This window comes from Anser anser, assembly GCF_964211835.1.
Source record: "Anser anser genome assembly, chromosome: 3".
Classification (NCBI taxonomy): Eukaryota; Metazoa; Chordata; class Aves; order Anseriformes; family Anatidae; genus Anser; species Anser anser.
In genome coordinates this window covers 7,558,990-7,582,249 of record NC_139722.1, presented here as the reverse complement: position 1 = coordinate 7,582,249, position 23,260 = coordinate 7,558,990, and the positions used below count along the sequence as shown (strand labels likewise).

The 23,260-nt window shown below is 41.4% G+C and overlaps 1 protein-coding gene across 10 annotated transcripts in view; it reads right to left on the bottom strand.

Annotated features, from left to right (window-relative positions):
* Positions 1-22,939, bottom strand: part of ITSN2 (intersectin 2) — an 81,162-nt gene extending 58,223 nt beyond the window's left edge. For 2 of the 10 annotated variants that reach the window (XM_083830771.1, XM_083830770.1), the window contains exons 1-2: positions 22,584-22,937; positions 9,343-9,406 (exon numbers count right to left, since the gene is read on the bottom strand). In XM_083830771.1, coding sequence (XP_083686897.1) covers positions 9,343-9,373 — 31 coding nt within the window. In that variant the 5' untranslated portion in view covers positions 9,374-9,406; positions 22,584-22,937. Of the gene's footprint in view, positions 1-9,342; positions 9,407-15,924; positions 16,509-22,099; positions 22,123-22,229; positions 22,434-22,472 lie in introns of those variants that run through there. The other 8 variants (XM_083830764.1, XM_083830765.1, XM_083830767.1 and 5 more) reach the window with 8 other exon arrangements.
* Between the last annotated feature and the right edge of the window lie 321 nt (positions 22,940-23,260).

Below are 23,260 nucleotides of genomic sequence, written 5' to 3'. Positions count from 1 at the left end.
GTTTGTAAACCTGTACTTTATTCCCAAAATCTCAGTTAACTTTTTATTTTCTTACAGGAAAAGTTGGCACACAGACTTGTCTTACCCTAAGCCTCCCCCATTCAATACTACCCATAAATATATTTTCTGTCCAATTCTGGAGAACTAATACCAAACCAAGAAATCACTTGAAATTGCTGAGCTACCAGCAGATGTGCATGAAATGAGCCCATTTTTCCATCTACTGATATTGCTGTGTATTTGCCCAACATTAATACTTCCTGATGGATTTTAGAGATGGAAAAGAGGAAAAAAATAGCAATAAAATCACACTACCAAGAAACTTTTCAATGGCAGGTCTGGAAAGTTTGAAGTAAGCAGTACTGTCATGACAATAAATAAATAAAATGGGGGATACTTTGCCACGTTCTTCCACACCAAGCTGCAAAACCTGCCTCCATCTGTTGTTAGCATAAGCATGCTTCCAGCTGGCAGACTGCAGCCTTCCTTGTCAACAGGAGACAGAAGTTGGAAGACATGCTTATCCTTCAGTTTAGGGCACGTCAGCAGCTCTTCTGGGTGAATTCCTGTCAACCTGTATCAAAGCCTTCAATAAGGAAAATTAAAAGGTTTTAATCATCATTGTTCAGGAAAAAAACTTCTAGTGTTTAGACTGAAGTCTTCTATTTCTGAAGATTGATTTCTTTTATGCTGCTGATCACCAGCATTCACAAAACCCCTACTAATTAATTAAAAAGTTACAAAAGGATAATTTGTTTAATTATTGTCTAGCAAATCTCTGTGGAATGCAGCAAAACTAATAAGATTCAGGTCAGTTGCCATCTGCAGCAAGTAATAAATCGTTTAGCACTGGGAGAAATGCTGGCAGTAAAAATACCAAGGAAGACGATACAAAATGAACCTTGAAATTAGGCTGAGTAAAGGAAATGATCCTCCTACAAAAACATAAGCTGACATAAAATCAGAGCAGATTTCTGTTCAAAGAATGTTGTATCCTTTTTAGTAACTTTTGTAGTTATCTTCATTCTCAGGCTATTAGAGTAAAAACGACATTCCCAGGTTCTCAGACTTGAAGAGGAAGTCTGGGACCAAGAGGAAAAGAAAAGAACCACCAAATAAGAAGTCAGACAGGAAGGGTGAGACAGAAGGAAAATGAAGAGGCATTTCCTGAGTAATCTGTGGAATAAAATAAATTAGGAGATAATTTAGGGAACAAACCACAGTAAAGACCCTGCCAGTTCAGACTGAATGTTCACCTAGCTAAGTACACAAATATTCATCCAGCTAAGTACCTGGCTCCCAAGCAGAACACCTGGCACAGAAGGAGAGAATGAAGTAAGCACATAGTGTTTACTTCCTCAGCATATTTTCTCAGCCTCCAGTGTAGCTCCTGATCCAGACGTGATACCTCGTTAATGGGAGCAAAATCCATCTATATCTAATCACCTATGGAATCCAAGTAACTGGTTGGCATCCAGCTTCCTACAGCTTTCACTGTTTACTTGACACTGTGCAAAGTGCTCTGTTTGATACCTGCCAATAGTATTTTCACTTGATACTGGTTAATTCTTGTATTATGAGATCAATTACCACTCCCTTGTCACCTTCTCAAGGTGGTTTTATAGGCATTTACTGTATCCGGCATTCCCACTGTTTCTTTTCCAAGCTGAAAGGTCCCAGTCAATGTAATTACTCCTCATATGGAAGCTGTTCTGTAGCTTTGATCATTCTTGTTGCCCTCCTCTTTATAATTTCTAGTCCTGATACACAGAAAACATGTAGAGAGAGTTGGAAAAAACACAAAGGTAACAAAAGCAAGAATAAGAGTTTCCTTAAAAAGTACGCGTTATAATGTTACATTACTAATTAGCAGAATCTCCAACTATAGTCAGTATACATAAACTACTGACTATAGTTTTATTAGTTGTGTAGTGGTATTGTATACATACAATATTACTTTCCCAGCACTATGAAGAGGTTGATTTTGTATATAATAAATGACAATGTGACTCATTTAAGAATGTAAGACATTTAGTATTGGGTCATACCATAGTCTCTAACCCTTCTTTCACAGTAGCTCATACTCACTAACAGAACAGAGGCAGAAATAGAGTCCTTCCCTAGGTATTATACTCCCTTAACTTTCAGAAATCAGCAATCTAGGAGATTTCTTGAGCAAAAAGAGGCATCAGAAGAACTGCATTTAATAACCAAAGCATAGATCTTTCCTCCACAAGCTTTGGTTCTGTATACTTGGAGCTTTGGGTTCCAAGGCACCTTCACACAATGAGTTCCAAACTACGTTGTTCATTAGGTTGAAAAAAAAAAAACAAGAACAAAAAAAGAACAACAACAACAACCAACAACACACAACCACCACCACCACCAACACATTTTCTGCCTCCTTTAAACTCAATAATTTAATTTTGTATTGATAAGAAACTAGTCAATTGAACCTTTTTTCTTTTATTTTCTTTCCCTTTTTTTTTTTTTTTTAAAGCTGTAAGGGGTGAAACACTGGAAATCTATGTCAGTTATGATTTAAGGTCATTGTTCAATTATAAGAAAAGCAGCAGATGTCCTCAACAACTGATCCAGCATAGCCTGAACCTACAAGATTCCTAATTAAAGTGACACAGCATTGTATAAATACAATTGATAGAAAATGGACAATGCGTAAAAATGGTTTATTCTTGACATTATAGTTAGCAGGCCAAACCTGAATTCATTCTGCCAATACCAATTAGTCTTATCTATGGCCTGTTCCACATGGATAGGCCATGGTGACCACAGAAGACATGCTAGTTAGTAGCTGCTAAAAAAGAAGCATTTCACCCAACACCAAAAAAAAAATAAATTGCACCAACTATATGAAGCAGATGTAGCTATCAAGAAAACCAAATTTTTAACAGTTAAAGCTCTTTGAAGATCTGCCATGTGGTAGATTTACGTTTGTGAGTCCCCTCAGTGAAGCCTTCAGGCTCTGGCTTTCGGGGAAGTATTTGTAGATCTTCCTGCGTTTTCAGATTTGTTTTTCCACACGCTTTGAAGAACAACAAAATCATGTGGAAGTCTCACTGATACTCCAAATTAATAAAGCAGCCTGCAATACAGCATTATTACAGATTAAAAAATACCTTCAGTTCCCCACTTAATGCAATCTTACCTTATAAAACCTAACGCAATACTAAAAGAAAAATCTTAGCAAGACAGGGCAGTTATTAGCTTAAATTAACTCAGGGGATAAAGATCTAAAATCTTTGCTAGGTTATTATTTAACATTTAGGTTTCTTTTGTTTGTTTGTTTGGGGGGTTTTGTTTGTTTTTACGTTGTAGGAGCATAGTATTAAAAGGGACTTCCAAGGTCATCACGTCCAGACTGCTGCTACTCCAAGAAACTATATGCATTAATTCCTTTATGCAATGCAAGCTCTGCCTTATGGTGACCAGACTTTCTCCTTGACCATGTTCTAGAACATCCCTGCTGGCAGAAATGTCCCGATTTGACTCATGTTGGTCATGGCAGACGGGTTTTGGGCGGCCATGTTGGACTCAGGGGCTGGCGCTGAGGGCCGCGAGGTCCCTTTGCCACCCGCAGCCACCACGGTTGACTGCGTGTGCCTGAGGCTGGCGGAGCTTTGGCACGCATAAGGTGTGCAAGGCCCCAGTGTATTGTTTTGGGTGGGTGACAGCTCAGCCACCAGATACTTCCAGAGGAGGAAACTGGGGAAGAGAGCGATTCTTTTTCGGTCTACAGGACAAGTCTTATGAGGGAACCGGGGTTATTTAGCCTGAAGTAAAGGAGACTCAGGGCAGACCTTATTGCTCTCTGCAACTACCTGAAAGGAAGGTGTGGGGAGCTGGGGGTCGGCCTCTTCTCACAGGTAACTAGTGATAGGACTAGAGGGAATGGCCTCAGGTTGTGCCAGGGGAGGTTCGGGTTGGAAATGAGGAGACATTTCTTCACAGAAATGGTTGTGAGGCATCGGAACGGGCTGCCCAGGGAAGCAGTTGAGTCACCATCCCTGGAGGTATTCGAAGGCCATGTGGATGTGGTGCTTAGGGACAGGGTTTAGTGCTAGGCTTGGCAGTGCTAGGTTAAAGGTTAATGGTTGGGTTTGATGATCTTGGAGGTCTTTTCCAACCTAAGTGATTCTGTGATTTCCACACCAACACACTAGGAGCCGATTCACCTCGATTTAACCTTGTGCTATCACTATACTGAAAGAAAAATATTTTCCCTCCTTAATATTTACCTTCCTAATAAGTAAAATAAAGATCAAATTTATTTACAGTAAAGTAAATACAATTTTTAAAAAGCAGTAAGCTTTTATTTTGAAAGGTTAACAAAGGCAATCTCTTCAGTCTTTCTCAATACTTAATTCATTTCGCTTGGATGACGCTGAGGCCTAACTCTACATCTATTAATTTGTTTTTGTTCTTCCTTGAGCAGTTAGACCAAGCTCTGCCTGGTAGCCCAGAAGATGTCTCTCCCCAGCCTTATGCAACAGCACACAGTATTTCTCATTTCACCACTCACCTTTTAGGATGCATTTCCTTTCCCTCAAATCACATAATTATTACGTGATCATCTAATACATCCTGTTGCTCTTCTCCTTAGTCATAGCCAAATCCTGAGCTGCGAGCATCCAGCAGAAATTCTTCTGGCCTATCATGGTATGACTAAAAAGCTATTTGAGGACAGCATAATAGAAATACGATGAAATTGAACTAATGATATGCAATGGATCCTGTGTAATTCTGTCTGGAAAATGACTCCTAAGTTTGTATCATCAACAAATTTAACCAGCCTACGCTTGCTTTTTACTAATGGATGCTTCCATAAATAATAAACAACAAAGTCTGGTCCCACGATAAAAATTCATGGAGGATTTCACTGTTATGACCTCCTAGCCTAATACTTCCATTTTCCCTCCCTTTTAGCCAGTTCTTTCTCTAATAAAGTCCAAATATGAGATTTGTTACACTCCATCTACAAAATTCAGTTATTGAAGAAAGCATAAGGTGCAACCTTCATTAAAACCTAGTTCCACTTATTGCATTTAACATTTATGTCCATGTCTTATTATTTCCTCCTTCCAAAACTTCCTCTTACATCTTCCACGTGAATCATGTTATCCTCATAATTAAACATGAACAGGACAATTGCTACTCTGCAATCATGTAGCACTATTTCTGACGTTTTAGGACTAAAGAAAACACATGATATGGCACATGCAATTGGAAATCTAATTTTTGTAGAGCCTGATGGTAGAAGATATATGTCCTTCTGATCTGAGCATGCAAATTTTGCTCTGTATCAGCTGACACCAGTGTCCTCACCGAGAACCGAGAGGAAGGAATAGTTTATAAGTGAGGCCACAGAAAATATTTGTCCTTGTCTTTGAATTTTTTTCCTTTCCTTTTCCTTTTTTGATGTAGGAGAACAAATTCTGACATTTTCTTTGCAAGCTCTAATTCGGTTTAGTATCTTTACCTACACTTGCTGATATTGAAGTCTACAGCTTTTGTATCCATGGGTTAAAAGTCATGTTGCATTCATGAAGGTTTAAATTGAGCTGTGATGACCAGGGAAACAGAATTCCATTCTACAGAATGCATCAGCGGAACCAGGACCCCATTCAATCTGCTCTGAATTGTATTCACAGCAGCATAAAATCCAGCTTGACTTACAAGGTTTGAGAAGAAGGAAAAATGAGAGTTCTGAGCATTCCTTTTTGCACCTCAGCTTATCAGAGGAATTTTCCTGCTGGACCACAAGAAATTATATCAAAGGAAACAGGTGGTAGGAGGGAAGAGGAAGGACAAATAAAAACATAAACAAAAAAAGCACAGCCCAAAAATTCCAATGGTACTTAAGGAAATTGTGAAAGATACCGATCGACAAATACTGCCTTCCTTGTTCCAGCCGGACTGTGGAGATTAAATTTCCCCAAACCAAAATTCAGCATCAGTGTGGATATTAAACCCTGAAAATTCTAGCGTAAAGAGGAAGGGGAGTTAGGAGAACAGTAACATCTTGCAACTGCTCTCCGGCTGTAGCAGAAGGCATCCCATGGCAGTGAAGACCACTTTTTCTTGCTTTGTGATTAATACAACGATCACAGAGTTAAATTAAATGGAAATGCATTTTAATCTATTACAGCCTCTGTCCTTTTAACTGTTTGTTATCAATGTATTAACTCCTTTAAAATATTATTTTGAAGGTACTCATGATTTAATTTAACTAAATGCCACTTTTACAAGACTTGGGATGAAATGTTAGGAAAGCTTTGTCTAGAGGGAAAACTAACTGCATGTAAGGAGAATAAACCACAGGAATCTGGATTTACCATTTTCCCCAGAGATGATGATCAATATTCAGACAGTTACAGGATAAAACAAAATGCTGAGTAGGGAATACTGGTTTGCAGACCGGGGAGACAGATATGTCTGGAGTAGCTATGTGATAGGCCTGGACCTCACGGAGATATACTCAAATGTCTGTGATCCATCTGGTGTTATATATATGCTTTGTAATCGGCAGCCTTTCCACACAAGAAGAAAGGCATTACTCAGCCTTGCCTGTTCACATAAAATGTCATCACAACCTTTACATTCTGCACGAGATAAATTTCTAAGAACTGCTGGGTCCGCCCTGAGTTCCGTATAAAATCAACATACACTCTTCAAGTCCTGCTTCTCCTCTGAAGTTCCAGCCTGCTAGCAAGACATCCACAAAGGTCACCTTGGACAAAAATGGAAGGTCAAAGGCAACTTGTTTGTCGATATTTACTGCATACTTTCATGTCTTTAGAGAGGTAGGGTAAGTGGTTTAACAAGAGCATGTGTCCCGGGAGCACACAATGCCTCAATAAGCTGAAGTTTACATGTGGCCACATAATTAAAAAAGAAAATGCCAGTTCTCAGCCTAGCACGCAGTTTGGCCGTCAGCCACATGCTGAGGCTGGAGAGTCTTGAGAACCTGTTTTGGTAGAGGTGGATTCTGAATAACAGCTCAAGGTGCCCTCAGTGAACTTGAGTCTCCAGGCTGGAACTCCAGCACACAACAAAGCTAACCTTCTTGAGATCCTGCACAGACTTCCCTTTCTCTGCTCAGACTGGGAAACAAGGTGGGAAACATCTTCTGCTTGTAGTTTGAGGTGATCTGAGCATCTTGCTTCGTCATTTGAACCCTGCAGTTCTCCAACTCGGTGTAATCCTGTACCTTGTAATCACTCGCTCATGCACACACCTGCTCCACAATATCCACTTAATTTTAACATCGAATGCCAAAAATAATCCTGAAACAGAAGCTACTTCATGTCTTACGTAACTGATGATATAAAAGCTAGGTATATTGTACCTTGCTGAGGACAGGGGTTCCTTCCCAGAAGAAAACCACCATTTCCCCCTGGTAGAGTACAAAACAAAAGGGTCAATGCTCTGCTAATACCAAGGTGTGGCAGGCAGCCAGTGCCCTCCACTTGGGCTGCAGCACTGCCTAATGGTTTACTTGCCATGTGCATAACCTCGTTCTTCATCCAGTGCTTGAAGTCACTCACTACCTAGGTCTAATACCATAATTGGAGGTTTCCACTGAGCAGTGAGTGGTAAACGTAGGTGATCTACTTTGAACGAAAACAGTAGTAGGAAGTAGCAGAGAAGAGGAACATGGATTAGGGAAGAATGATTTCAGTAGCAGAGTGCTCAGTATTTATTCAGAAATCACATTAAAACTACTCTTTTTAACCCACCTGCCTTGTTTCAAATTTAATCAAATTCTGATGACAAATGACTGCAAAACTACACGCAATCATTCAAATTTATGCGAGGGGGAACAATTTAACTGTTGCCTGCTATTGCTCTTACTTACATTCTCTCACTAAACATAGAAAAATTCTGTTACTGACAGAATAAAACTGCATCTTTTGGCATAGTTCCCCTTCAGGCCGATGGAGAGTACTGTGCAAGGGATTCCAGATCAAGGGCCACTCTCCCAAACTATAGCAGATTTCTGAGTTCGAGTCATGTACCTGCTCACTGCTGTCCTCCAGCAGCATCCAGGAGTAAAGAGCCAAGCCAAAAAGACACTTTATGCATAGGTCAACCACAAAGGCAGCCAAGAACATAAAGCTGTATCCTCCATGAAGAGTGTTTTTTGTTTGCTTGCTTGTTTTAAATTGGGGACCAAAGAGTATGCGACAATAAAAAAATGTTTTTTCATTATGACCAAGTGCAAGGAAATCTGATACTTTCACTACTGTATGTGATACATCAACCCTTTTTACTTCTCTTTTTATTAAGTCTGTGAAACAAAGTCCAGATCAAACTGCAGCTGACTGCATAAAAAAGGTGTTGATCACACAAATTGTTTCACAAGATGTTTTATGCACATGTGAAACATGTAAGAGTTTAAATTTGAAATCTGAACGCACTTCGTTTGCTAAAAAACACTTTAGCTTATTTACCTAACTCATTTTAGCAGCGATGACTAAATTTGTTAAATAAAGACCTCTCGGTCGTGCAGTAACCTTGACAGATAAATGAGATAAATACTTCTTTTTATTCAACCCAGTATCTGGAATACCTGAAGTGCAAAGCATTGCTGCTATATTTGTCTTTTCATTTTGGTCAGCTCTGTAGACAGCAGCACATAACCATTAAATTTCTTAGCAGATATTTGCAACTTGTGACTTCACATATAAGCTTGCTTTCAAAATAACAAGCTCCATTATATACATGTACACACGAACACACACAATTTTGAAGTTTCATCTCTCATACATCTTTGCAAGAAAATCACCAAGAAACAAATCCAAAAGTTTCTATAGTACCTGGGGTGCAGAATCAAGAGGAAAAATCTTAACTTTTTCTTTTTAAAGAGTCTGATGATTTTAGTAAATAGTAGTAAATCACTTAATAAGTTCAAATATATTTGGCTTAAAGTAAATAGCATAATATATTGCAATGAAACACATTCTGTGCTGATTTACGTAACACAAAAGGTATGCAAGTTTAATCAACTATTACTTTGCATATTCCCCACTTGAAGTCAACCAGTATTCATAATACAAGTCACACATTCCTCAACCCTGTAGATAATCTGAGATTTCTAGATGCTCCAGGCGTATCTGTATCTAAATTATGCCACAATAAGGCTTGTATTGAATTTCTCCAAGTCTTACAGTCCGAGTCAGGCTACAGGAAGCAAACTGCAGCAGACTGACCGTAACGCTGCTGCAGGTACTAAAATCAGCTATTTTTAATATCAGCATTTAAACGAAAAATAAAGACAAACGTCCCCACCCCTACCTAAACAAACCGAACCCAGCTACTCACCATTCATGGCTGTGGGAAACTGAGCCATCATGGTCTTGAATCTGCCTCGCTAGCTCTTAGCCATCTGCAACATAAAAACATTGTGCCATTAATAATGCAACAAGGGCAAAACGTCGCTGCGCGCTCCCGCTGAGCAGGGGGAATGTCTGTCCCCTTTAGCTCCCACTTCCGATAGCAAACAATGCAGGGCTTCAGGCTGCTGCTGAACGAGCTGAATTTACATTTGGGAGGGGGCGGGGGATATTTTTTTTTTTTTAATTTTTTTTTTTATAGGGTGTGCAGTGCAGTCTTGAACCTAGTGGCACATTCTTAAAGGAAAACAGTACCAACTGTTTAGCAGCTCCTGCATAACGCACACAAACAGTTGACAACATGTCAGGACATATGGCGTGGGGAACAATCCTCCCCTGGTGAGGAGACAGACTCCGTGTCCTCACAGATCTTTTCCAGCGCTCCCTGGTAAATATTTATGTATATCGTTAAAACAGTTCGGCATACAGCTCTGTAATAGAATGCTTCTGTTGAGAAAATTGGAAGAACAATCACTATTCAAATTCACACACTCAGCTCCTCCAACGCAATTTACAAAAAAATGTTCCTATATGATGTATTCTGGGAGGAGAAAAAAAAAAAAAAAGGACTCGTTCTAATAAAAACTTGCAGTCAGTTTTCCAAAACCAACACCATGAAGTCAGTCCTTTTCTTGGGCTACTGCAGGAAGACTTTACTGCAGGAAGCATTTAAGGGGGGTCTCATTATAAATCACTTTCCTAACAAGAAATGTCAGAGCACTAGGACTTGTCTTGTTTTTCCAGGATGTATAATTTCAAGAGCACCTATAGAAGTTATTAGTTTTTTGGCACTGCAAGCTATTAACTTAGAACTTATCTGAGGGATAAGCACAAGCATCGCTTTACAAACGTCAAATTAAGACAGCACAGAGAGCTCTTGCTTTGAGTGAGATAATTTCAGTTAAGCACTGAAGCTTACACATCATTATCCTGCACGCTACACGGAGAAACTATTGTTCAGGATGAAGCTACAGAAATGAAGTTCTGCAGCTGATCACTGTTACCCAACTCCAGCAAGTGTACCACATCGCAGACCTCTCTGTCACCCCCTCTTCAGATACCAATCTGTTTCCTCCCACGCCAAAAAAAACCCTGCACCTCTCAATACAACCATGGACTTTAAGTACAGAAAGATCATGTCCCCATGCTCACCCACCCCCAAGGAAACTACTGCGCATCGTGTCATGGAAACCCCACAACTGGAAAGCACTCCGGTTTTACTTGTGGGCAGGAGAGCATTTTTGGTATGTTGTGCATTTCTGAAGTAAAAATAATGAATAAATAAATTAATTAAAATACCTGGGGTCAGTTGTCAGTAATCCTCTCTATATACGTTTATGCACTATTTATAATTTCATTTTAATAAATATTTACAGATTTATACATCCTATAAACAACATCTAACATCAGGAAACTGTAATAGGACATAAGCCATCCATTCCCACTGGATCACCTGTAAACATCACAGCCACGTGCACTTGGTTCCCCCCCAAAATGAGTGAAAAACAGTATTTTATCTGAAGTTACCTTGCTCTGTGGTGCTACACATACCTGTCCAATACAGAAAAAAAAATATATATATATAATATATATATGTGTATATATTTTAAACTAACACATTACAGAGCAGTATCACTAAGACACCTGACATTCTCAGGTATTTTTTATGTATACACTGACACATGCATTATACATTCATATATAGATATATATAAGATATATACTGCATATACAGAATATACACACACACATACAAATGGAAACAACTGACGAGTCCAAGTAATCTCCCAGGGTGTCATTTGACATCAGCTGCAGAAAGATGCAAAAAGGAGGCATGGATCTATTCCAAGAGAGGAATTCTAAAATGAATTTGGGTATTTTTAGGTTGCTTCCAGCATCCCTTCCTAGGCCCTACCAGCAAGCTAGCAAGAGACACTTGAAGTCTATAAATAGCTTTCCCGACAAAAGCTTTCAATGTTATTAAACATTTCTACAGCATGTTTCTCTGCAAAAGCTGTTCTGCCAAGGAGTGCTAAAACAGAAACCAGGAGAGAAAAGCGGGATGCTGAAGAACATCCCCAGCACTTTCGACAGAAACCTCCACCCATCCGTACCTTGCTGCAGATTTACAGCCTTAACGGCTGAAGGCCACGCATCTGATCTTTCCTCCAACATACTTTATTTTCCTTTTTTGCAGGTCACTTCTTGAGTTTTTAAATTAGTAATTACAAGGTACAATGCACAATGTCTGATAACACACTGATTCACTCTTAAACCCCCTCAATCTCAAGATATATATTTTAAAAACTATATACAACTTACAATAACAAAGTTAAACTTCATTATTGTCAAGCTCCCTTCCCTTCTGACACCAGGGTTACACCAAACACATGTGCTTCACTGGGGATAGATTCACAAGCTGTACTGAAGCTAAAAAAGGGAAAATAAAAGCATCTCTGCAACATAATTTCCCCCCATTAATTGTTTTTAGGGGAGGAGGGAAGGAGGAAACAGCCCAGTAAACTCCAAGTTCACACATTTTTTCACAGGTCTGCAGAAACAATCCTTTTCAGAGGATTCGCTTGCCTTCAACAAGCCTTCTGAGTTTCCACAGCGTGCCCCAAAGGCTTAGTTATTATGCATATATCAAAGTTAAAAGGAGTTTACACATTCCAAATCAAATTGCTCTCACCACCTGTAAAAGTATCTTGCACCTTTAGGACACAGGTGTGGACCGTTTATTTACAGGGAGGAATCTCAGGAAAACGTTGTTGCTTTAGGCCAAACTTACACGTGTATTTTAAAACAGCTCTGATAACTTTTAATCATTAATGACAGTGAAAGCTCTGAATTTCCAAATAACCTTATTACACTACAGGGAAATCTAATGACATACAGAAATGTTTAAGAAAGAAATCTCTACACAACAAAGATCCTAAGCGGTATCCCCTACTATAAAGGTGACAAAATGGCCATTACAACCAGAACATCTCAGAAAAGATTTGTTTCTGCAACATGTTCTAGAAGAGGTGCTTGGTGAACTCATTTATCAGCTTCAGCCATAAGAAGCAACGTCAGGAACAGCACGAAATCCACCCTGTAAAAGAACTGTATCAAGCGTCCCACTGAACACTGTAGACTACAGTGAGTCCTGCTGCCATTTAGGGCGAAAACAGGAAAACTGGGATGTTATGTATAAATAGCAGGACCACAAGTTCTTGTAAACAAGTGATCTGACTGCTCCTAATGCTTAAAGCACTAACTGTGTCAGATGTGCCGAACTGCAGCTTCTGCTCCCTCCCTCAGTATTGATTATAGTTGAGACAAGCTGAGAAATAAAGAGACCGCAAGAAGGAGGGGGGGAACTTGAGACTGTGCTGAAGTACTAAGAAAGCATTAGAGCTGGGCAGAATGCAGGGAAAAAAAGAAAAACAAAACAAAACAAAAAAAACACTCTCTTCCATTGTAGGCTTATTTTTTTGTTTGCCATTTTATGAAGAACAGCCTTACCACAACCTTTGTTAATATTTATACCTAAACCTTTTTTTTTTTTTGGTTTTGTTTTTCCAAAATATTTCTCAGAGAAACCACAGCCACATAGTTTCAGTAGGAATGAAGGTCTGGTGCATCAGGTTCTGGCACATCGCTTGTGACTGGAAGCGAGCAAGCAGCGCAGAAGCAGCACGGCTGGACTCACTCCTACTCTTTTGCCTCCCTCACAGACTGCAAGGAGTCACGCTGAGGATTTCTGCTGTAAGAGCCCACTAGCAAGCACAGGCGCCGCAGTGGCAGTTGACTGATTCTCCCTTTGCAACACCTGTAGAACTGGACGATACAAAAACTGCTGGTATTGGCAAAGCAGACAGCGATAACGTGATACCCGTGTAGTTCTCTGCCTTGTTAAGTGTCAGTTAGGCATTATAAACCAGCGCAGCCCAACATGCCTCTTTGCTCAAGACATTTGTGTAGAAAAGTCTACTGATTTTAAATATATAAAATAATAAAAAAACATCTTGGAAGACCAAGAATTGATTTTCTTCATTGAGATGGACACACTGACCCGGCCCCTTCAACAAAGACTGCGGCCAGTTTCACAACGCCCATCCACACCAGTAAGACAGTGAGTAAGTGGATCTTGGAAGCTAGCAGATCACTAGCTCTTTCCACTCCCCTCTGCTACTGTGAATAAGTGCACTGCAAGCCTTAGTTAACATTTTGACATTTCGAGAAGAAAAAAAAATATGGATGTATTAAATACTTTACTTAACCCTAAGTGACGAGGTCCCTTCTTTGCTCACTGTCATACAGCGACTTGCCTCCAAACAGTGATTAAGACAGAACAGAAAAAAATATTGCTTCCGACAAGTATTTGCTGTAAAAAGCATAATTACAGTTATTTGCTACTGAACTAATTATGTATAATTTTCCATCCCTACTGTTTTGTACTTTCTGGTTTATGCACTCCCTGCAGCAGGAGGCTCACAGCAGAGCACATTTGTTATTCAGGTGAGGCCTTTCACGAATTAAGCATATTTAGAAATCATAAGATGCCTTGAAAGGAAGGTTTTAGAAGTAGCAATCCTACAGACTTGAGTCAGAGACACTGCTAGTTAATTCTGTTCCCCTAGGAAGTGCCATCCCAGCTATGTTATCCTTCCTATTCTGCCTTTAAGTGAGATTGCAAAGACTCACAACTGGATTTGATTTTAGGTAACTGCAGAGATCTAATTGGATCTTTAAGGGCATTATGAACAACAAGAATCAGAAGTGCTGCTAGCTATTGACCAGGACACAAATTAAATTAGTTTTAATGGAAGAAATTCCCACACTTCACTGTTTGGTACTACCAGCAGCAGCAGTTACGGAATCAGCCAGCAGCAACTGCTCCAGGTACCACGACTCTCTGCACCAGACCGACAACGTTCAGGAGTAAAGATGTGTTTACTCCTTTATTCTCCACTTTCCTAACTTCATTCCTCTCCCAAGGGGACCCAAAATTCATGCTCCAACCTACCCCTCCCTGCCCTTTGCCAAGCAGACCCCAGTTCCTTCCTCTTGCCAGCTCATCCTCCCTTTGCAGTGTGCTGCCTACAGGTGCAGGACATGTAATGCCAAGAAAGAAAATCCAATTCCAGCTCTGTTGGTGGTTGCTGTGGCAGTACAGGAAAGTTGCTGATGTTACGCAGTGAAAACAAGTCAACCCGATCAGATGATCGGGTGCCAACCACCAAGGGGTAGAAGCTTTCTTCCAAACAAGGCTGCCTCCATGCAGGTGATTGCTAAGTCAACAAGCAAAAAAATACCAGAGCAACTGTCCTCTTTGGGACTTTATTCAGCTTTATTCAGTTTAGAACTGGTACAGAAGTAATCCAGAACCACCTCAATAACGCCTTTAAAATGGTCCAGATACCAGTTTGGGCATCTCCGCTTGAAGGAGTTGCTATGTCGTACTTGTCACGGATGAACCAGGTTTTAGTCTTTATTCCATCGAAGTCAATCTGACTCAGATGTTAGTCAAAACACAAAAGAAGTTAACAGAAAAAACTCTCCCAATAAAAGAACAGCACACAAACCAGTAAGAGTCACTTGACTATTCATTTTATGGGACCTGGTTTGCATTTGGCTGGTGTATGCCAACCTACAAGCCTAAAAACCTCTGTTCTTCTGTTCCCACCTAATTTAGTTTCCAACTATAAAAGTCTCCTAACACTTGGATTGCTCACTTTGCTAGCTCGAAAAAGGTTTAAATCTCATTGGAATTCAGAGATATATCCTCCTGCCCATCTTGCCCGACTCACTTTCTGAATATACTGACCATGCAAAACGGATGCCCTGCAAAATAAAAGAATCACTGCTTCTGCTAAAAGAACAAAAACATAATTGTGTAGTCAATATCGATGGGTTTACTTCTTTACTATTTGTTTTTTACAGACAGCTGCTTGGTTTGACAGTACTCATTGAAAACATCAAGACCCATTTCAACTCTCTTGTGTCTCTGGAGACCTAAATCCATCTTTCCTTCCTCTCAGGAGGAGGCACTCCCACATTTTATTGCACAGCCATTTAAGGAAACCCGTGCAGAGTGTTTGGAATAGCAATGTAAACTCGGGACCTCACCCTGCTATGTGAAAATCTCCATCATCAAGCTGGAAAGACGCAGGTCCCTGTCTGTCCCTGCCACCACAGCTTTGATTCTTCCTCGCAAAGAAGAAATTTTGAAGGAGGGAATGGGAATTCCACCTTGGGAAGTTCACTATTGAAATCCCAGGGCTCCCTCCTAGGAGATGTGTGCATGAACTTCCTCGGGGAAAGATGGAAATTCAACCCAGCTCTGCCACACCCCAAAAAAATGCGTTCACTAACCTGATTCCAGACAGGGAAAGACATCAACACCTCCACTTGCTTTGTTAAAAAGAGGAAAAAATAAAATAAAAAGAAGCAAAAGCAAAAACAACAACAAAAAAAGGCAGAGAGTAGATTATTTCCAAGATGAAACAAAAAGAGTTTCTACCTTTGAGAAGGAATTCCAGGCTGCAGATTGTAACCTTCCCGGGGAGCTGAGTGAGACACAACTGCTCCTGAACGGGTGGTAACTTAAAATACTCTCTTGCCTTCTTTGCTTCCTACTTCCTAATTTGCATGACTCTGCACTCCGTATGCTGCTTTTTCTAGATCCTGTTTTGAGACACACAATTTTCTCCTCTAATACTTTGCAAGCATTGCACAAGAGCCCTACGATGCCATTCTGTGGGGTCCACACACCTCAAAAAATGCAGTTCTCAGCTTCCACACTGAGCCTCCTACTTGTGTCAGTGTGGACTTAGGCAAAACACAGATCTTTCATGAGCTTTCTCTTTGTTATTTCTCATTCCTACCAAGTTGAGAAACATTCAGGGCAGGTTATTTAAGAGCTTATCTCTGTGAAATCTTGTCATGCACTCTTTTTCAAAGTAAGTTTTGAGTTCCCTCCTACCCTTCCATCAAAAGCACAAGTGAAATCTGCCTCCTAACAAAGCAAAAGTAGAAAGAGGAGAACTCTTACATTATCTTCAGCTTTAGATACAAGAGCTGCTACTTAACCTTTTGCTTGGGATTCAGACCCTGGTGACAGTTCAAAATATACACAAAACATTCACGAGCTGCTAAAGGTAAGCATAAAATACAAGGTACAGAATAAGGGCAATCACGCTCAGCAGAGGACAATCTTTCACTATTTGTAAAAGTAAAGAAGGCAAAAAAATAAGCCACACCTGGATTTACATTTTCAGAATCTGCTTTCAAGCTGGACAGGTGCACAAACCCATCACAGGCTTTGCCCCTCCAAACCGAGTGAGCTGGAAGGCAGAAAGGAGACAGACCAAAAGAGGTCTGTAAAGTGGAGAAACAGAGTTTATCTTTGATGAAACACGTAAGCCACATGAGTGAAAAAAGCAAAAGATCAGAATTTATGCAGTCAAAGCAAGAAAAAACAACTCTACGTCATTATTCCAAATGGGCAACAAAAGGGTAAAAGCACATTCTTCCTTAAAACATACGTGGCTGACACATTTGGAAGCACAAGATACCTAACCTACAATATTATGATTGAAGGATTATTAGTTTAAAAGTAACAATTAGTTTTCAGGATCCCCAGTGTTATTTAGAGGAAGTCTGGCTTTGCTAGCTAAAGAAAAACATTCTTTCTAGGTCACGAAAGACAAAAAAAAGAAGGGACATTCAACTGAAATTTGGTCACTTAACCTTTAATACTGAGCTCTACGGCACACCAGTAACATTTTGGCATTGCAACCAAATTTCAAGAACTTAGGGAATCATTATCACTGGAGTTAGACATAGGTCTCAGTGTCATGTGAAGTCCCTAGGAGCTAAAGTATAGCATAGTTAGAAAGACAGTTGTTCTAGCTTAATAAGTTCATAATAATATGAGGACACTAGAAGCGTGGTGGAAAAAAGGGGAGTTTTAGATTTGTATTCGTAAAATTCTTGACCTTTGAAAGAGAAGACGAAAACTACTTTCATTGGAAATCACCTCTGATTCTTGCTGCATGTATTAATATGGCCATAATGTCATTTGTTTGCATTGCAGCTGTCATATTTTTAGAAACAAAGAATAACAACTCCCATTTCCTGTTCTTCCCAAGCATTACTTCACGCTCACTGTTGAATCACTTACAGATATCGCCCATGACTGATGCCACAGCACTTCAGAAGCTCCACCTGCATCAGCGCCGAAAATTTTCACCCAAAGAGCCAACTCAGAGTTGTCATCTGCTACTTCCAAAGCTGAAGCAACAAAATCCCACACCAGCACGTTCCAAGTCAAACCTGCTGCTCTTGGTACTGCAAAGCAGCAGCGACTTACCTGAACCAACAATGTTTTTTTCAACTAGCTGTAACTGCAAAAAAAAAAAATTATAAATAGTTCTCAGGTAATTGTTCCCTATTAAGTAATTCCAATGTGGTGTGCTGCTACTGTCATCAGGTTACGTCATTTGAATTTCATGTGCTTCTGAGAATAAGGGTTACACAACACTGGGCTCGTCTACATGAACACTCAACCTTCTGCTTTGGCTCTAGGATACAAGAAAGCAACTTTGCCTGATTGTATTCCTACACTGCAAGAGCCTTAAACCTTCTGAAGTTGAATAAAAATGAAACTTCATCAGCTCCACATCCACTTAATGATTCATTTCTATTTGTGAGTTAATCCGCACCTTTTGAACATTTGGTGCTAATGGCACAACAGCACCAGAAAAACAAGTTGCTACAGTCCCTGTGTAATCTTGCACTATGGCAAAGGATGCGTAAACATAAAAAGAATCGAAGATGCCTCATGAAATAAAACCAACTAACCTGTTTTCTACAGAAAGACTTACCTTTAAAGAATAAAAAAGAATAAAAGACTTACCTTTAAAGAATAAAAAAAGTCCCGATAGGCTAATCAATGAAAGAACAATATGCTAGTAAGCAGCACGCTTACATTTTTTGCCTGGCTTTCTAAGGGTATGAGCTGAGTGGTTAACGTGCGCTTTGATGAAACCCACAATCAACACGAACCAAACCTGACAGAAGGGTGCAAAAATATTAACTGCCTACAAGATTCATGAAAATAGGCAGCCAGGCAGAGAAGATGCTGCCAAATTTAGTGTCCCCATTTATGAAAAAGACTGCTGTGGGTGTATGCTTGAGTACCAATATTAGACACCAGAGAATCCATCTGGCTGAAAGCTGTTCAAAACATACAAACCATGAGAAAACTTCTCCTAAAGCTTGCATCTCATTAGATTCAGACAGCCAAAGCCGCAGGAAACAAAGCTTTGCCAGTGGTGCTGCTCGCACACAGCTGGTTTAAGATTACCGCTTACATCGGTCTGTCAATCCAAAGAAACTGAACTTACCATCAGCGATAAGCCCCACAGGTGATGAGGATTCAGAAGGAGGTTTCCAGGGGTATTCATGGTTAAAATGTTTGCAAATAAGCATTTGAAAATGGTGAGATCACTTAAAACAGCTGCTTAGCACTTCAGAAAATCTGACTGTACTCTAACAGGAGTGCTTCTCCCCCATATCATCTGTTGCACCAGCTATCAGCAACCAGGGTACAAAAGGAAAATACAATTTTAAAGGGTAAAGGATGGCAATGTGTTTCTGAAGCTAAAAAGGATACAGCAACCACAGTTTTATCATCCCTAGGGTCAACCTCTGAACCTCACAGTACACTTTGTGTTAAGTGTTTTACTGACAAGTGATACTGCTTGAAATAAGTCAATGCCATAAAAGAGAATTCCCTAATTAATTCTACGTTATCTTTGTTATCTTTATAATCACCAGTGGTCACCTAAGACAAGGAAAAAGATAAAGAAAGGTCGCTGACTTTCTCACATCATTCAGCCACATGAAATGAGTGCTTCAATCTAAAAGCAACAGTACAAATTCACGAATTCAGCAAGCTACTGCTCTCTGTTTTCCCAAAAGGACTGTGTTTATGCCAAGCTTCCCCCTCAAAACTAAAAATACGGCATGATCCATCATCTAATCACCTTGCCAAGAGATGTGGCATTACAATGAACTGAAAGTGGCTTTCGGAAGTCAAAATCATTTGAAAACAATAAATTACAGCAGTTGCTAAACACAGAACAAAGCTGGGACCAGTGCTGCCAGGAACACTGGCTGAGGTCATTGCGAGACTGCTCTTGATGGTTTTTGAAAGGTCCTGAGGACTGGAAAAGGCAAATATCACACCCATCCTCCGGAACGGCAAGAGGGACAATTCAGCAATATAAAAGCTTAATTCTGACTTCAGTCTTTTGAAAGACTGCGGAGCAAATCCTCTTGGGAGGCATGTACAAAGAACAAGATGGTTACTGGAAAAAACTGTATTTTCCTTTCTGTTTTCTGTTTTGAGATGAAGGGAGAGCAGCAGGTACCGCTTATTTGGACTTCACAGCAACTTTCAAGAAGTCTCCCACAGCATCCTTACCTTGGGAGCCAAACCAGAGAAACACAGTTTGAACAGGCTGACTGTAAACTGGGTGGAAAACCAGACTCGAAGCGTTGTGATCGGCAGCATGAAACCCAGCTGGCTGCCACCAGCGACGCTCCTCAGGGCTGACACTGCTTAATGTCTTCGCTGACAATGTGGGCAACGGGATGGCACGCACTCGCCAAGTGCAGAGGATGCCAGACAGGAGAAGGCTGCCCGGAGAGGCTGCGGATCTCTGCCCCTGGAGGCATTCCCAACTTGAGCAGACGTGGCTCTGAGCAACCTAAGTCGGCCCTGCTTTTAGCGAGGGTTGGACCACATAAGGTCCAGAAGCCCCTTCCAAACTAAATCATCCTGCGCCTATGTTTTAGGTAAATAAAAGCAAAGGGAAGCAGTTAGGAGGTATTTTAAAAACTGAGATATTTGAGGTATTTCCTTTCAAGTGAAAATAGGCCAGAAATGAATGCGTCCAACTTCCGAGCCAGTTTAAAAAAAAATGCAAAAAGAACAACTCAGGACTTTCATAGAAAATGTCATGAAATGCTGTCTTCCTCAATTTTATGTACTGATCAAACCGCATTTCATGAGGTTATTGCGGAGATTTGCAAACTGTTAATTAGCAGGTTCTCTCTCAGGCCAGAGACATCCGTGTCAATTTGCAACAGGAACCAGTGAGCAGGAATGTGCTCCTCTTCAGGACCTTATCACAAGGTCTTTTCGTAACAGACACCTGCTTTCAAGAGGGGTGAAGCTTTTCACAATGCCTCCAGTCAAGCACATAAGCTACCTTTCACTTTTCAAATCCCGTCCCACTTCCCCTAGCAGTAGCTGAACGAAGAATTACCATCACCTACAGAATGTAACTTCATTTTTGATAGCTGCTGCTTTGCTACAGAACAAAACTAATTCACTTCTCATTATTAAAGATCACAAACAGAAATATTTGTAAATATTAGAGTGGTGGAAAAGAACAAGCAGCCCATAAAGCACTGGTAGCATAATACCACCTGTGACAGACAACCCCATAAGCAAAAATGAGCCAGAGACAAAGCATTTTTGTTACTGATAGGACTACAGCACCATTCTCTTTATATTAGAGTAGCAACTAACAATTCAGTCCGGGACATATCTCATACCCTAGATCTTGCGTAGAAAGAGGAGAAAATAATAAATGCAATTCCCTCAGGACAGTAATTAAAAGGAAAATCAATCATACCCACTTGATCTAATTTAGGCACCTGATTTAGGAGACTAACCGGACCAAAATTTCTGTGTAGCAGAGAGCATGGAGCAGTCCAAATCCATGTTTGCAGGTATGCATATAATTCTCCTAACGTCATACAGAGCCTACAGTCTGAGTAAATATTTCTCTAAAGATCCAGAGGTGAAGTGGTGTCAACCCCCCAGCTTAGAATTAAAAATAATAATAGACAAACCAATTGGGGAAGTAAAGTGGAAGCATGAAAACAAAAATGAAGTTTAGTAAAAGAATGAAGCCCAGCTACCTATTTATACAATTAGTTCCTACTGCTCGTTATTTCTAAATGTCACTGTTGCACCACTGGATTCAGATGCTTGTCACAGCTGAGGTCTTTAAATTTCAAAGAAAAATGCATTTCATGTACCACCAAATCTTATAAACACACCACAGGAAAGCTGTATGTGAGCACTTCTTAACATGCCTTGTGTTTTTCCTGTGTATATACAAACACGGGAGCTGCTGCCACCACAGGCAAGCATGAACAAAACAAGTTTAAAGAACCCTGGGTTCCCAAAAGAGACGCATGCGATACAGCAGCCTGAACGCAAGTGCAACACCTTGTAACTTCTCACTCCAGCGCTGTAAACGGGGAACTTTCAACTCGCCTTTGAGGGACCTGTTACAAGCATGCGTACTATGACGGGAACTATCTAAAGCACAATCTACTTTCAAGTTTTGTAATGTGACAGATGTCAAAGCGTCAAGTGCTGTGCAAACCGTTTCGGGGCACCAAAAGCTGATCTTGCTACCTCAACGCTCAGGGAACCGCATCAAGCGCCTCAGCCTCCTTTTATTTTCCGGATTGTTACCTCCCGTTGCGTACAGTTCAGATCAAGGAAGAGCGATCTATTTACAAAGAGCACGGCTTCATCAACAACATTTAACCCCTCCAAGCTCTACATTTTCCCAGTTTTCCCAAAAAACGACGCCAAACAAACCCACCAGCACCACAAGACTCTCAGCACGTCCCATCAGCCAGCTCTGCCAGACACCAACCGGTGGGGCACCGACACTGCTATTTCTTCCCGGGGAGGGCATTAATAAAACACAGGCGAGCAGCAGCAGGACCTACCGTCGCTGTTTTCCATTCCTGCCTTCAACAGCACACACAAACACACACACACACACCCCGGCCAAACTTCACCACCCGAAGCTGGAGCCGGCCCCAGGGGGCAGTCCCCTCGGCCCTGCCAGCCGCCGGCCGGAGAGCGAAACAAAACGAAAACAAACCAAAACAAGGCCCTTAAAATAAATAAATAAAAAAAGCTCGGCCTAACAGAAACCCCGAGCACTCCTTCCCACGCCCGTCCCCTACCAAGCAGCCGGCCCCAAGGGCTGCCTGCAGCAGGCGCTCCCCGCACCTCAGCCCCGCTCCCGGTGGGACGAGGCCGCCTCGAGGGGAGGTTTCAGGCCCCGCCGCCGGTACCTGTTGCCTTGTCCGTGAGCTCCTCGCTCCGTGCTGCCCCCCAGCCTTCCTCCTCTTTCTCCTCCTCCTCCTCCTTCGCCACCGCCTCCCGTGGCGGCGGAGTCAGCCCCACAACATGGCGGCGGAGGCGGGGGCCGCCCGGGGAGGAGGGCGGCGGGCACGGGATGAGGGCGCTGCTGTGTTGGTGCCCGCTCGGTGCTGGCCTTGAGGGTTAGGGGATGCTTTGTGGGGTGGCCCCGATGGCTGGGTGAGGGTAATTCCTTCGGGGGCTGGGTCGTGGGTTAGAGGCAGCTCCGGGTGTGTGGTTCGGTTGTCACAGCCGGAGGGCTTGGCTGTGGGCCCCGGAGGAGGTGGCCGCAGCCTGGCGGGTCACCTTGTCCTGGGGGGCTGCCTCCTGGGGCTGAAATACCTCAGGGGTCCAGCGGTACGAAAGGCAGAGCTCCTCACATCGCCCTCTCCGACCTTTGTGGTTCAGGTGCAGGGATCCCTGCTGCAAGCGGGGTCAGCATTTGCAGGAGAACTTGTGCAAAAGCAAAGGTTACATGTAAAGTCCTTAACTCACACAAAACTTACCTCATCCTTCCTGATTTTTCCTCGCTGTTGGTTCCAACTGCTCCCCAAAACACTCCATATCTGCCTCATAAATTACTTCTTCCCTAAGTTTTCTAGCTATTTAC